Here is a 16,771-nt window from a genome sequence, read left to right on the forward strand (position 1 = left end):
GTTTTCCAACGTCGGCCCACACAGACCGCAGGACAATACGCGAGAGACCAGGAGCTCCCACTACCCAAACTACCACACAGGGATCGGAGGGCGGACCCGCAAAGGATTCGGGGAAAAAGGCATCAGGCCAATCCGAAGGGCGAGAGCGGCCCTAGGAATGGAGGGGCGGTGTGGGTAGCGGGGGGGGGGGGGGGGAGGGGGCGGGGGGAGAGAGAGAGAGAGAGAGAGAGAGAGAGGTTTTTTTTGATTGACGTAAAGCGTACCCAATGAAAATAAGATTGGTAAAGCTTCCGCCATAATGGGCAGAACCATAGCGACATTTCAACCAATCCAGCTCAAAAGTGTCTATGTTGTGGGAGGTCCCTGAGGCCGCTGAGGTCGTTCGTGTCTGTTGAACGGTTGTGGGCGTCTTGCTGCTTTGGGTAGGGGGTTAAAATCGTTTCTTGAGAGGAACGACTCTGTCCGAAGAGATAATGAGTTTAGCTCTGAGGTCGGTAATAAGGAGGCGGCAGTGCTCTCCACACCCCGGAGCGGGACCTAGGGAGGGTGTGTGTGGAAGGGAGGCCGTTTGGGGCCGTGGCGAGGCAGGGGATGCTATTTGGGATGCGGGAAAGGAGCTTAGGGCAGCCTGTCTGGATCACTCATCCTCTGGGCTCCGGTGCCCTGCAGGGAACGAGACTTCCAGTGTATTTCTACTAAGGAGGTTATTTCTGTCAGTGCGTAGGGCTTTGGACTACCAAAAAAATGGGCTTAGTTGCGAGCGAGGAGGGAATGAAATATCGCGAGGCTTCTACTCTGTTGCCCTGAGAGATCAGGCCGCGGAACATCCCTTCATTCAATTCGTATTCCTGGCCAGGGCCCCACCTCGGCTGCTCCGCTGCTGATGCAATCATCCACCTATAAATTTTGGAAATAACAAAAAACTCTTTGCTATTCTCCCAAGGTCCTGCTTTACGGTGTAATTAGAAACCCATTTTAGTGACTAATTGGCAAACTGTCTCTTGGATTTCCTGTTTCTTTCATTTCTTTACCTTTCAGTTCTAACCTCTAACCCTCTGTCTGTTGCCCGCTCCGCCTGCGTAGACGTTGTACCGTAAAACTGTACATATACTTAGGACACTCTAAAAATGTTCCAAGTTCTACTAAGGGATAATCATGGTACCCTTGGATGGGGTCAGGGGTGGGTCGGTTCTGGACTTGGCCTCTAAAAGTCTCAGGAAGGAAAAGACTGACCCCAGGAATACCCAAGTTTGTGTCAAGTCAGGTCTCATGAAAGGAAGATCTTCCTCAGCTTTGTCATACTGCATCTACTGGTCACTTCCTAGCTTTTTTTTTTTTTTTTTTTTTTTTTTTTTTTTGTAGCGTTCAGAGACCAAAACGACTTTCAAATGCAACTAGATACGTGTTTTAAATATAGTCAACTGGTTTTGACATGTGTTACCAGATTGTGTGTTTCAAAACTTGTTCTTATACCAGTGTTGCGGCTCCATTGGAAAACTTGGAGCACATTTAGATGGGCAGCTCTTAAGGAAAACATTTCTGGCTTTAAAGTAATTTTTGCTTTTTTCTTTAAGCGTTTCCAGAGTTTATGAGAAGTTTAACCTCCAGTTTACATGTTAAGTGGGACAAGACTTATGAAGCACAACTATTGTATACTTTTTTGACATCTAATATTTGTCATATGTTTAGACTCATTAATATTTTGGGTGATTTGTTAATATCAGTGGAGGAAATGACACATAAATTGCCAAACTGTTAGAAACGTGTAATCTAAAAACATTTTGAACCAACAGTCCCAAAATATAAGTTAAGTCAGTTGTATTTTTTGTAGTAATTTTATGAACTGAATTATCAGAACTATCAAAAGTAAACCGATATATGGTGATTGTCATGAATTTTGGTTTCATTTGGAGATTTTTTGGTTTCTTTAACATTCTTGTAGAATAATGTGAGTGTTTTTTTTTTTTTTTTTTGGTTGGAGTTGGAGTTTCAGACATAAAAGTAATGTTGCTTATTCACAGTTCTTGAATAAATAAAAAGCTAGGGAAAGTGGGAATAAATAAAAAGCTGGGAAAAGGAAAAGTTTGGTCCCCATTTCTTTTAATAATCTGTAACACTCTTTAGTTTTGGGAAGTTCATATTTATAGCAATTTAGACTATGGAATAAACAGGGCATTGACTCGTAAAGGGAAAGTTTCCCTGTCTTTCTCCAAAGTACTTTCTTTTTTGAAATTTAGAAAATAATTATTGGATAATTTCTGTTAATAAAGAGAATTAAAGTGGACTAAGGGCTTTTTCTTTCCATTTCATAGAAGTGAGCTTGTAGTAGACAAAACAAAGAGGAAAAAAAGAAGAGAACTGTCTGAGGAACAGAAACAAGAAATTAAAGATGCTTTTGAACTATTTGATACAGACAAAGATGAAGCAATAGATTATCATGAATTAAAGGTAATGGTATACTTTAAAATACTTGTTTCTGTGTTAAAATGATTTGCATTTTGACAGTTGCTTTACATTACATTTCTAAGTAATTATTTTAACTAAATTGGTTTTGGAACTATGAAGGCATTTTAAGCATTCATAGTTAGATTCTATAATAATACTGAATAGAACTCCTAACACAGTTTTTAGAAAATCTTTTTCACGTGATAAAACGAATAGCATTTTAAATGTAACAATACATTCCTAGGGAAGGTGCTTATTTTTCACTGACATAATTAAAGGATTTCAAACTGGAATTTAAACTATTCTTACCATATTCTTTTCACTGTTTTTTTTGTTTTTGTTTTTGTTTCTTGGTGACTCATACTGTTTTCAGACTGTGGGATTGTTGTCTTTTAATCTTATAATTTGTTAGTAACATAGTCTCAATCCACTTTCTGTGGTACAAACAACTTCAGTGCTGTTTGATGTTGACACATGCTAATAGGTAAAAATGTCAACTTTAAGACCTAGAATGTCAAGGTGTAGAGAGGGATTTGTAAATTATTATTTGTCAGGGTATAAGGAGAGATTTGGGTTTAGGGTAGAATGGGACTTACTTTCAGCACAGTGGGAAAGATAGTATTTTGAGATTTTTAATAGCCTTAATGGATAGGTGAATGTAAGTGTTTATTTGATAGTTTTAATTTTTGTAATTTCTCAAGGGATTTTTAAGCATTAGAATTCCCAGTAGGGATACGAGCTATGCAGTGACAGTATAGAATGTATAAAAACAATTAATAGGCCTGTAAGTCTAGCTTTCTCAATCTTGCAGTCCTCTTTAGCTCTCTTTTCCCACTGTTTTTTGTTTTTGTTTTTTGTTTTTGGTTACCCAGATTTGATCAATTCTTCCTTTATAGTGTCTCTTCCATTAGTAACCATTGACTGTCTTGGTTTCAGACCTTATTTCATACCTGGAGCTTCCTAAATGGTTTCTCTACTTGTAGTTCACCTTGTACACTACCACTGAATTTAGATAGTTTAAAAAATCTTTCACCATTGCTTATAAATTGTTCGTTGCTCATAAGCCTTTACTATTAATAACTCCTCATTATATACTACTTAAAGTTCAGATTCCTTTGCTTTCTACTGAATGTTCTCTACACTTTTGCCACCAACTACTTTTTTCATTTGCTAACTGCTTTCTTCCTCCCGAACTCTTCTAATTCACCTGGAATTCACCTTCTAATCCAGGTGAGCAGTTTATCTCACCTGAACTCTTCTAATTCAGGTGAGGTAAACTGCTCTGTTCGTTGTCCTTCAAACCTATTGTTCATTTCAGTGTTTCTTTTAATACTAGTATTGTCATTCCTCCCAAATGCCCTACTGCTCCTCTTCATCTGTCCTTCAAGGAACAACTTGAATCTTTCCAAATAAGACTTATCTAGTCAGTAACATGTTTCCTTCCTTGTTACTTGTAACAAAGTCTCTTTTTTCTCTAAACTCAGGGTCCTTCGCCCTATTATTAACCTAATAACTAATCATGGAGATACTGATGATAATTCTTATTTTAATGTTTTATCTCTTCTATCATATAACTTTAATATTTATGCTATGCCTTTTTCTCATTTTGGTTGTTAATCCCGTGATAACAAATAATAGTCAAATTATCTGTGCAGTAAGTGAGTGCATTTTATATAGTAAAATCTGTAAACACTTGTTGGTTACTTTGTCATATAAAAATGCGATTTATAAATGAAAAAACTTATACATACTTAATTTCAGTAGTGAAGAACAATTACACTGTCACTGCTATTTTAAAGAGGTAAAACATGCAAAAAAGTTATATTTTACTAACGTGTTTTTATCTCTTAAGATGTTAAAACTTAATAATTAGAAATTCTTTTGTAAAGATTGCTTTATAATTTGCTTTTCCCTTTTAATCCAAAAGGTGGCAATGAGAGCCTTGGGGTTTGATGTAAAAAAAGCTGATGTACTGAAGATTCTTAAAGATTATGACAGAGAAGCCACAGGGAAAATCACCTTTGAAGATTTTAATGAAGTTGGTGTGTATTTTAATAGTCTTTGTAATCAGCAGCTGTTAGGAAATTGTCTGATTAATATGACTTTTTAAATTTTAAATTCTCTAGGTTATGGAATTTGCTTATAGAACACTGGTGTATAATGTGACTCTTAGTTTTGTTTGGGTTTTTTTTTTTTTTTTTTTTTACTTTTTTCATTTTCAAAGAAAAAATATGGCTTTGCTCTGAGATTTATAGTTTTGTCTTTTGTTTTGTTGTGAAGATTCTAACCAAGGAACTACTGTGTAGCTTTTTATGGAAAGATGCTTTTCCAAGTTATTTGTATTTATATTATGTGATAAAACTTGAAGGGTGATCAAAAAATTATTTTTGCTCAGTAAAACAGAAAATTTGATATCCTGCTGTTTGGAAAATGTTTCCCAAGACCTTTCTGGTATGTGATTTTTGCTGGCTAAGTGGGAGAAGAGGGAACTGGTAGTAGTTGGTATCTTTGGCTGTAGATGAAATGCATGACTTCAGGTTGACGAAGTTTATGAGAGGCTACATCCTTTGGATGACCTTGATCTTAGTGGATAAAGTCATCTGTTTAGAGGGTAGTAGTAAAGGAGGCAGTGGGCATACTGGAAGCAGGAGAAAACATCCTAGTACCACCAACTGAAGATAATGTGTCATAGGCTTAATGTGGCTAAATTTTTGTGTAGTTGATTTTAGTGAATTATTTATAGCATACATAGAGCAGACTTTTTCAAAATAGAAGAGTCTGGAAGGCAAGGGCGTTACTATTGTCTAGGATATTACCTACAAAATATATAAATATTCAGGTTTATTTCATTTTTTTTCCCCTAAACCAATGGGTCACGATATAAGCACATCATATAAGTATTTTAAGATATTTGGAAACAAATTCTGTTATATACACAAACCCCTTCTTTTAAATATTCATCAAGAAGCAATATGGGAAGCAAAAAGAAATGGCAATTAGTATACGCAGAGAAAATTTAGATTCATGTCATTAGTCAGTTTTTTGAATCCAAACGCTCAAGTCAAAAGCAGTTGAGATGGAAAATAAATGATAAACCTAAGAGAAAAAAAATACAGCACAGAAGATACTCAACTTACAAACTAATATATGACTGTTTAGAGAGGCAACTTGTCTGTTGGGGACATTTTCCTTTTTTCCTCTAATTTGTAGAATTTTTTATTTGAGGAGAGGGAGAGAGCCACCTTTTGTTCTCCCAGAATGGACACTCTCCTGAAGTTTATGATCGTAGTATTCCTAGTTTTACCTTAGATTGTTTATTTGTAGAAACAAGATGTTAGGATACAGTGGAAATGATACTATTAGGAAGGAACTATAATCCAGGTGTGTTTAGTACAGTATAGTGGTTTAGCACTTGGAACCAGATTCTGTTGGTTCATACCTTGGTTTTGCCACTTTATAGCTCTGGAACTTGGTCTTTTTAATATCCTGTGCCTCATTTTCAACTATAAGGTGGGGATCATTGTACTCTCTCATGAGATTCTTCTGAGGATTAAGTTAATAACATGTAAAGTACCTAGAAAAGGGCCTAGCATGTTGTAAGTGCTACTAAGCATTTGTTATTATTATTACTTTAAAAAATTGTCTTTGTTTCAGGGGCTCAATATAATCATATATGCATCACTGGGACATAAAATAGACTCTGTGTATACTTTTTACTGACTTTTTTTCATAAAGGCTATTGTAAGCACTATATCGTCACTAATAATTTTACAAAATATTTTATTTCATCTTAAATGAATACAATTTTAAAATTGTGATTTTTTATTGGCAGTTGGGACCAGAATCCCATGCCACCTCCACTTTTTCCTGACACCCTATCTGTTCTATGTTATTAACAGAGCAGAAATACTGGGTTCCTTTAGAATAAATAGATGTGGCTAAACTTCAGCTTTGACACTCAAAGATTAACCTTTTGACAGGGTCAACACCTATCTTAGCTATCTTAAGGCTACCTATGGAGAGTACCAGGTGTAAAATAAAAATTTATTACTGTTTGGGAATCAGTCAAGAACTATGTATTTCCCCTTTTGTTGATTATTTTTAACGAATCACTGACCACAGATTAATATGTTTTGTACTTTGGGACAAATGATTCTAAATCATAACATTTGAGTCCTAGTTTTATGAACTACTCAAGGATACTGTTCCACAGATATATCTGGATGAAGTTTGGCAGTTAACTATTATAGATTCTTCCTAGTACTGGAAAAAAGCTTTAAAATACATTTCATGTAAGTTTAGAGTCAAGACAGCCTGAGGCTAGTGAGTAACATAGATGTTTTAGGAATTCTGTCTTTAACACCAACATAAGTCAAACGTTTGTACACTATTTTTGACATGTACTACTTATTGCTGATTCAGATTATAATAGTGTATTATTGTCTTCATTTTGCTTATTTAACACTGAATTTTTTGGTATTAGGTACTGTACTGGGGTTGGGAAGAAGACGTAATTAAAAGTTACTAAGAGGTTCTTCTTTCAGGGAGTTTACAGTGTACATATAGGTGACAACAGGCTATAGTACTATGTGGTAAATTGTAATTTTGTCTAGGACAGAAGTCAGCAATTATAGCCTTTGGACCAAATTCAGCTGCTGCTTGTACACCACCACACCCATTCTTTTATGCAGCTTTTGTGCTAGTATGGCAGAGTGAGTAGTTAGAGACTTTATGCCCCTCTACAAAGCCTAAAGTATTTACTGTCTGGCCTTTTACAGGAAAGATTTGTTAATCCCTGATATAGAGGAATTGAAGACTTTGCAGAGGAGATTTTAAATTTAGGCCTTTGGAAACGTGAGTAGGATTTCATTCCAAGATTGCCAGGAAGAGTAGAGAAAAAGCATTCTAGGCTTAGAAAGCAGCAACAACAAAGAATGGTACTAGAAGCATAGCATGTTTGGGAAACTAGATAGTGTTCTGGACTAGACGATAGGGAAATGGCTAGAAGTGTAGGATTGGGCCAGACTGGTAAAGTCTTGCAAAACTTAAAAGATTTTGAATTTTAGTTAGCAGAGGATCATTCACAATTTTTAAGGGAAGAGGATATGATATATTTGATAAAGAAAACTGATGAGAGTATTATTGATGATGCATTGGAAGGAAGAGAGACTGCAGACAGAAAATACTATTTTTTATGCTGAGGATGGCGAGCGTGAAAAGCAAATACATTTAAGAATAAAAAAGAGGCTAGGCTTGGTGACTCATGCCTGTAATCCCAGCACTTTGGGAGGTCAGGGCGGGAGGATTGCTTGCTCACAGGAGTTTGAGACCAGCCGGGGCAACAAAGTGAGATCCTGTCTCTACAAAAAATAAAAAAAAATTAGCCAGATGTGATGGCACATGCCCGTAGTCCCAGCTGCTTTGGAGGCTGAGGTGGAAAAATTGCTTGAGCCCAGGAGTTGAGGCTGCAGTAAGCTGGGATCATGCCATTGCACTCCAGCCTGGGCAACAGAGCGAGACCTTGTTTCAAAACAATAAAAATAAAAAAAATAGTATTCTCAGTACTATAGGACCTGATTAAGTTTATGGGACTGAAAATGATTTATACTTTTCAAATATGGAATCTGGCTGTAAATGTTGCTGTTATCTTTTGGTGGGGGTAGAGGAGCAGCTACAGTTACTGTGGTGGTAGTGGAATGAGTTTGGAGTCCAACATGTCTCACTGGTGTGTTTGGATAGAAATTTCCAAAAGACATTGAGAAATACAGTTAAAGCTGTATTTCTAGGATTACCTACAATGATTTTTAATTTACTTTTGATGTGATGTTTTTGGATTTGCCGTATTCTTAAGTGATTTTTACACATGAAAGGTCTAAGAAAGTGTTTTGAAGAAGTACATTTCTGATAGTATGTGTAAATTAAATCATTTGAAAATACAGTTACATGGACAGAAATTTGGAGTTTTGTGAAATAAATGAAACCCACCTTAACTGCCTCTATATCAGTTTACTAATATTTTCATTGAAAATAAATATATTTCTTGTAATTAAATTCTACTTTGTGGAACAAGAATAGAACATGAAGGCATGGAGGAGAATCATTATAAAGTTATATATTAGGTAATGTTTTTGCTGTCCAAAATGATGAGCATTTATAATTCCCAAGAAAAGCTGCATTTTAAGGAAGAATATTGATAAAAGAATATATAGACACATAGCTCTGAAATAACTAACACAATTAAAGTACCAGTGGAATAAGAATTTATACATCTTGGAGCCCCATCTGTTCCCCAATCACCCTGTTGCTTCTTTAAGTACATTAATACTTTCAGCAAGCTGCTTTTTTGGTTCACCTGTCATGTAAATTATTTAATTGGTGAAGAAAATTTCTTAACACTTTTTTTCCTTGTCCTGCTTTTTTGTTGGGACTAAATTCAAAATAAGTTGAGTATGTGCCATAGAGTTAAGTGTGGTATTTTATTTTGGTGTTATGGCTGTAGATATGCCAGCTCCTTTTTGACTGAATATTTATGAGCTTTGATGATTTGCATACTTACAGTAATATACTTCAATTAGTTACTTGGCAGCCTTTTTGGATAAAATTAATGGATAAAAGGAAACTATTGAAAATATGTGTAGATGATATAATAGTCATTTGAATAGGTGATTATTGAACCTAATATAGGTGAAACAGCCACAAAACAATAACTTGTTGGAGATTTTGATTGTATTTTTTTCGTTCTGGGTTCTTTAAACATTCCAGTATTTTCCATCTATAAGCAGTTTTTTGTTTTTTGTTTTTTAATGATTCTGTAACCTTTAACAGGACCGAGTTATTTTTAATAGCATAGTAAAGGCCATAAATACCTTTTCTTGTAGTGGCAGATAGTGTATATAATTACTTCAGAGATATTTATTTAGATATTGTTAGAATTTTGTTTAGTAACTTAACAATTTTTATGCCACAGATTTTTATTTTAATTTTTATTGTGGCTATTGATTGAAGACTGGTAAAATTGAAAATACTTAAGCTTATTACTATGTTGTTATATATGATTATATTTAGTGTATTAAAATACACAATTACCATTGAGGTTTGAAACTACATTTATTTTTAGTTAGTTGTCTGAGAGTGATTTATCCAAACAAAACGGGTAAGCTTTAAGGAGACCTTCTTTCCAGAGGTTTTTTTTGGGGTGGGCTTTCCTGCTATAGTCAGATTTGATCCTATTTACTACTTTCTAAATTTTGGAAAACCAAGAGGTTCTTCTAATCATGAAGGTATTAGTGGAATTTTCATCTGCTCTCTTGAGATTGTGCCTGTGTCTGCGATGGCAGTACTTTTTGTCTTTCGCAGTTTTTCTTGTTTTGAAGTTGGATTAAATTTGAGGAAGAATCAGTGTTCGTATGACATTTAGTTAGCAAGCAGCTTTTATTTAGTTAGCTCCAATTATTTTGTTGGTATGTCTCTCCACAAGTAGATGACACACTCCTTGTGTGCTTGATGTCAGTGGAGCCTAGTACAATTCTTGATTATAGTAGATCTTAAATAAATATGGAATAAATGTAGTCTTTTAATTTTGCCTCTGTGTGATATAGTTTTGCTTACTTTTTTAATAAGACAAGTTGCTCATAATAAAAAGGTTAACATTCAAAATATGGATTTGGTTTTTCTAATTTCAGGTTTATCTCGGGGTTTGGGGATCTCATTTGACATTTTATTGTCAGACTAAATGTTGACAGTCACAGCTTTAATTCTCATCTAATATTTAGTTGATATCACAAATGAATGCCTTTGTGACTATGCAGGTTTATTAAAATATATATTTTTTTAAACTGTAGTGACAGACTGGATATTGGAAAGAGATCCCCATGAAGAAATACTCAAGGCATTTAAACTATTTGATGATGATGATTCAGGTAAAATAAGCTTGAGGAATTTGCGACGTGTTGCTAGAGAATTGGGTGAAAATATGAGTGATGAAGAGCTTCGAGCTATGATAGAAGAATTTGACAAAGATGGTGATGGAGAAAGTAAGTTTTAAGTGAAACATATGTTCCAAGTATTCCTGATGCTACACATGTAATACATTTTTCTAAAAACAAATGACTTGCAAGACTTTTTTGTAAGCTTACCGCTTCTTGTAATGGGCCTTCTGTCTAAATAATTCACATATTCAGTTTAGAATGAAGCAGATCTCTAAAACCAATTACACTTCAAGAAGGTACCTCACTTTTCTCTGAAGGCGAAACATCACCAAAATTTCAGCCTTTCAATACAATTTCAGTCTTTAATGGCTTCTCCCTCAACCTACATGCTAAGTTCTAAGTTCTATAGATTTTCCCCTTCAAATGTTTTAAATCTGTTTTTATCTTTGTCTGCTGTGGCTGTCCTAGTTCAGGCCCTAATTTCTAATTAGGAATGTTATAATGGCCTCATTTATTCTTACCTTGGCTGCCTACTGGGTGCAGTGTCCTGTGTGTTGACTGGTGCTACACAATGAAAAAGGCAGATGTGGTTCCTGCTTTCACTTTGCAGTCTCTTGTAGTGTCCTGATTGCCCTTTAGGCATATAAAAGTCTCTAATCTCTTCTTCAGTCTCTTGGTCTCATTCTTTTCCTAAAATATACATTTGATAATGCCATTTCCTTGTTCAGACACTTGGAACAATTCTTCAATGCCTACAGAGTAAACTTCAAAGCCTTCTATCATCTGTTCCACCTTGAGTAATTTTATTTCCCAGTGTATTCTTCCACTTTTCTTCTTTAACCCTCACCTCCTGTATGTACACATTTTGTCAAAATACTCTATCCTGAAAACACATTTTTATGCTATTCATTTCATCATGCTGTTTCTTAAGAATGCTCTAATTGTTAATTTCTGCCTGCTGAAATGTGATTCATTCTCTCAGGTACGTGTTAAACACCATCTTTTTCTCAAAAGCTTCCCATAACGCTCTCTGTATGAATCATGAGACTTCCGTTGAAGGCCTATAGCATTTAGAGAAACAGATTGTTTTGATACTTTCATACACTTAATATGGAATCTTTTGGCTGGAAACTTAAGTTTTGTTGAGATAAAAACCACTTTATTTGTGTGTTAAACTGCTGAAGATTAGACCTTGCTGTTTTTTTGTGAACTTTAGTATTCTTCTGTCTTTGTGACTTTTTCATGCTTTTCGGTATCTAAGAGCAATGAAATTTTAAAAATATTGGGTATATAAAATAATAAACATGGCGAATGTGAAGTTAAAGGTAAATAAGATATACTACAAGATAGACATAAAGCTGTAATAATGATACAGAAAGAGTCACTTCCCAACCCCCCGCCCACAACATATATAAAATAAAACACAGCACATCTTTTGGAAAAAATGAAAGGAACGTTTTGAAAAGCCAGAATGGATCATCTTTTAAATAATGATGATGTTTGTTAACATTTATTTAGCAGTTACTGTATTGGATATTAGCATGAATTATGTCACTTAATTTCCATAATAACTTGTAAAGTAGATATAATATTATACCTATACATGCGTGTAATAGATGTATATATATAGATGAGGAAACTAAAGCTTTGAGAGATTAATAGTCTGTCCCAGGTTATCATAAAGCTAATACTGTACATGGTAGAGCCAGAACTCAAAATCAGATCTCCATAATAGCAAAGAATATGCTTTTAAATATAATATTGTATTGCCTCTTGGGCTATGAAGTAAAATATTAACTAGACTTCTATGTTTATGGAGTTTTAAAAATTACATACTATTATAGGAAGCAGTGTATTAGCAACATACTCATTTGGAACTTTGAATTCTAAGATTTGCTTTTCCCCTTCAAAGCCAGATGGTCTCTAAGGTACTTAATCTACTTAGTTCTCTAAAATTCCTATTGTTAGCAACTTATAATAAGATTTGCTCTATGAAATGGTTGATTTATGAAAAATTTTGTTAAAGAAGGCAATACAAAAGGAAACAAAGTGTCATATTTTCTTGATTCAATAAATGTTTTACCAAATGCTTATTTTAAGCTAGGCATTGTGGTAGATTTATTAGATATAGGAACTTGATTTAAGATATTAATAGAGAAGGTTATAAAACCAAATGTACAGAGGTATAGAAGATTGTTTTTTAACTGCCTACAAGACTCTCTGATAGTAAAGTAGCTAGTTTAATTTCCTGAGCCACTTTCTAATTTTTACTTTTTGGGGTTTAAGTACTATGTTTTTAGGTATGAATCATGGAATTCAGTTGTCCCTTGATAAGCACAGGAGATTGGTTCCAAGTCACTTAAGGATGACAAAATCTATGGTGCTCAAGTCCCTTGTATAAAATGGCATAGTATTTGCATATAGCTTTCACATATCCTCCTGTATACCTTAAATCATCTCTAGATTACTTATAATACCCAATACAATGTAAATGCTATGTAAATAGTTATACTTTATTTTATTTGTATTTTTTTATTGTATTATTTTCCCAAATATTTTTCATTGCAGTTGGTTTAATCTGCAGATGTGAGGAACTTGTGGTTACAGAAGACTGACTGTAGTTTTAAATATGTTTGAAATGCTATTATAATTTAAAGTTTTTATGCATAAACAATATAAAAATTAAGTGTTCTGTGGTTTTCAAACTTCTATATGAAGCTTAAAATGTGCAGTTTGAGTATTGAAATTTTACAGATCAAGAAAAAGTTCTAGATCTTTAAGTAACAAGTACTTTTTGGATTTTGAATATTTTAATCATGGCTGTATTACACTGTTAAAATGATTTGTAATCAAATCATTCTAAGACTGTTTTATGTTTTTTTCTCTTAATACAGTTCTTAAGAACATACTCTTGCTTCCTATTTGGTCTAGATGTCTCAGTCTAAATCGGGGGTTCTTCAGTGAAGGTGCACACTGGCTGAATTGATTAATAATTTTATATATTTGAGCTTTATTTATTGGAAACAGAGAGAGATCATAGCTTTCCTAAGATATGCAGACATGGCTATTTAACTGCAAAGGTTAAAGATAACTACTTCAATTTGTAAGATTCTTGAAAGTAGTTTGAAAGTACTACAGATTTTGTATTACGTTCTTACTATGTCTGTCATAGTGTTTTATAGATGTTAAATATTGATTGCATGGATTCGTAGTTCCCTGTCAACTTCTAGAGGGTGCATTTTTCCTAACTCGTAGCTTATTTCTGTGAGGCATACACTATTCTCTTTCTTGACTGTATTTCTGATGGTATTCTCCCACCCCAGCTCCCTTTCTACATCCTTTCCAAATTCTGTATTTTTATTTTAGAGCCCAAGTAATGACTTACCTTTACCTGAATTTTTCTCATTAGTAATAATTTTTACCATTGTGAAGGATTTTTTTCAACACTGATTTAGTCTTTATTTTAATAATAAATAGTATTTTGTGTTATAAAACATTTGTTCTGTTTCAAGTATAAAAACTGACTAACATGGTTGTCAAAACTGGTTTTCTATGTGGTTTCTAGAACCAGTGCAGTATATATTCTTTCCATTCCCTGTGACCATGTTTTATCTCCTCAACATTTTTTAATTGGCTAATATTTTCTAACTATTCATTATGAATATTCTCAAATGTAGAGAAAAATTGTCAGACTACTACAGTGAACACCATTGTACCTTCTGCCTAGATTCAGTAATTAGTATTTTACCGCATTTGCTTTATCTGTTGTGTGTATGTTTTTTTTCTCAATCATTTGAAAATAAATTTCATATATTAAGAACTCAATCCTTTAGGCCAGGCACCATGACCCATGCCTGTAATCCCAGCACCTTGGGAGGCTGAGGCAGGTGGATTGCTTGAGCCCGGGAGTTCAAGACCAGCCTTGGCAACATGGTGAAACCTTGTCTCTACCAAAAATACAAAAGTTAGCCGGTCTCATAAATAAATAAATAAATAAATTAAATTTTAATGATAAAACAGAAAAAAGCTTGATCCTTTAATATTTTAGCATATCCATCTTCTAAGAACAAGGATATAGCTTTCATAAAGCTATGATACCAATGTTACACTTAAGAAAGTTAACAATAATTTTATAATATCATATAGTATCTTTCCCATTTCAGTTTTAATGTATACCAGAATAGGAAGCCTGGTGTCTGTTTTGATATATTACACAACACTTATTGTGGTGTTAGCATTCACTAGCCACTTAAAACTGTTTGATTCAATGGAGTATTTTCATATAATACCTTCTATGGTAAATAAGAGTTAAACAATCTAAAATATCATCTCATAGTTCAGTGTTTTGAGATGAAGGAAATGAGATGCAGAACTGTTCTGTGCAGAGCCATGACTAGAAACCAGGTCTTAATGTCTCTGTAGTTTTCTTTTGGCATTATCAAAATTATCATTCATAACTTGTGTCTTGCTTAGGTATGTATTAAGTCTTAGGGCTAAATGCTAAATACTTAGTAGAAGTATCTTCTGAACATTTTTCTTAATTGATATGTGTGCATATATTGGGTTTTCAAAATTATATTCAATAAGATTATCTGATTTCTTATTTCTAGGTTGCTGTCTTAAACATAATGTTTTATAAATTGGAGATTCTTACTATATTTATAATTTTGGCAAACTAAATATTAGTCCTTATCCATGATTATTTTCTGCATTTACATCTATATAGTTGCTGGATTACCTTGGCGATTAAGATTAAATCTGTAATCTTTTCAAATTGTCATTTTTATTGATACTTTTGAGGTATGGTGACCTGGTTTTAATTATTCTTTAACATAGGCTTTTAAGCATATAAAAGTTCAAAAAATAATAATTTCTTATTTTTATAATTTTAATATATTTTCATTCTTTAGAAATCTAATTTACATGCATGATATGTTCAAGCTTACTTGTAAAGGAAGGATTTGCTAAATGAACTAGTAGAATAAAGATTATAAAGAAGATTGTTTAAAGAACTTTGAAATGTCAAGCATTTAAAATATTTTAGCAAGTATATACAAATATGACTGTGATTGACTTTTTTGGTAACATTATCTTTTCCCCAGTTAATATTATAGAATACTAATTTATAATGTTTATCACATTATATGTACTTTTGCATTCAAGAAGTTACATTTAATAAACATGTTCCACTGCCTAACGAAGTAAAAGCAAAAAGCCATGTCTTGATGTAACAATTTTGCATAATGTAAAAGTTTTTAAATACTTAGTGTAAAATGGTAGTCCTGGACTCTGAAAAAATAAAATGTTTATATTTCTGACTGTTTCATTTTCTTTCTTACCACAGTAAACCAAGAGGAGTTCATTGCTATTATGACTGGTGACATTTAAAGAATTACAAGGATAAACACTAAGAATGTTGCAGTTATCATCTTATATTCTATTTTTGTGCCTGGAGCCATTTGAAAAAAACCAACTTAGTTCTTTTATCCAAAAGGACCAAAAATAAGCATCTTATGTATTTGTATTTTACTACTGCTAAGTTTCTTTGTATGAAGTATGTTGTTAGTACTCAGATAGTTTAGCTTTGTATTTATAATAGAGCTTTTATATAAAGTTTTTAAAAATTGGATATGTGATATGTGTTCTTTGAAGATTTTTTAATTTAACATTAATAGTCACTTTTATTTTGGTGCACACGTTTTCCAGACTTTCATTAATAAAATACTTATTTTATTAGTATTTTAAAGTTTGGTAAATTTGTTTTTATTCCTAGTATCTGTTAACCCTCAAGAGTGTATTTCTTAAATCTCCTCTTTATAATTTTACTAGTTTCTGAAACAAAAATTGAAATACAAATAGCAATAGAATGGCACATTTTTCCATTACCTAACATTTCATCAATTTTGACAGTCTATGTTTTAATACAAGATGACTCAATATAAGCCTAATTCCTTTTTTAAGAGTCCTGTCTTTGAGTTTAGAGGGAATAAGTATTGTCTAGATAGACCCATTTATCCTTGTGTATTATGTTTCTTAACTCTTTTGGTTCAATGTAAGTATGAAAGTTATTTTTTTTCTGAATATTTCCTCAAACGAATTGAATGAATACAATTTGAATTCTCTAACTTCTTGACTAAGTGAGAGATTTAAATTTTGGAATTTTGATTTGTTAAAGATAATTATCATTCAATTAAATGTCACAGTGGTGAAAATAGAAAGCTGTAAGCCACAGAAATAATTTAAGTCTATGTTTAACCTATATAAAGGAACAGTCTGTGATTCACCAGGAAATAGTAGAGACAGACTTTCCAAGCATTGGTGGGCTCTTCTGCCTTGTAGAAGTGTATGTTAGGGGGAAACAAGTGGTTATGGAGATGGATCATAGGAAAAATAGTACC

General features: G+C 33.4%; 1 protein-coding gene across 1 annotated transcript; it reads left to right on the top strand.

The window, feature by feature from the left end:
- The first annotated feature begins 361 nt into the window (after positions 1-361).
- CETN3 (centrin 3) lies at positions 362-16,119 on the top strand. Its single transcript, XM_007978005.3, has 5 exons — positions 362-490; positions 2,313-2,448; positions 4,373-4,487; positions 10,287-10,478; positions 15,718-16,119. Exons 1-5 carry the CDS (start codon positions 474-476, stop codon positions 15,759-15,761), a joined length of 504 nt encoding a protein of 167 aa, XP_007976196.1. The 5' UTR covers positions 362-473; the 3' UTR covers positions 15,762-16,119.
- The last annotated feature ends 652 nt before the right edge of the window (positions 16,120-16,771 follow it).

Source organism: Chlorocebus sabaeus, chromosome 4, assembly GCF_047675955.1.
Source record: "Chlorocebus sabaeus isolate Y175 chromosome 4, mChlSab1.0.hap1, whole genome shotgun sequence".
Lineage (NCBI taxonomy): Eukaryota > Metazoa > Chordata > Mammalia > Primates > Cercopithecidae > Chlorocebus > Chlorocebus sabaeus.

What these genes read in the sequence shown, in the direction of transcription:
- CETN3 (XM_007978005.3), top strand. An exon ending in TAGATTATCATGAATTAAAG is followed by an intron (nt 2,449 to 4,372) that starts GTAATGGTATAC and finishes TTAATCCAAAAG; the next exon opens with GTGGCAATGAGAGCCTTGGG. An exon ending in TGAAGATTTTAATGAAGTTG is followed by an intron (nt 4,488 to 10,286) that starts GTGTGTATTTTA and finishes TTTAAACTGTAG; the next exon opens with TGACAGACTGGATATTGGAA.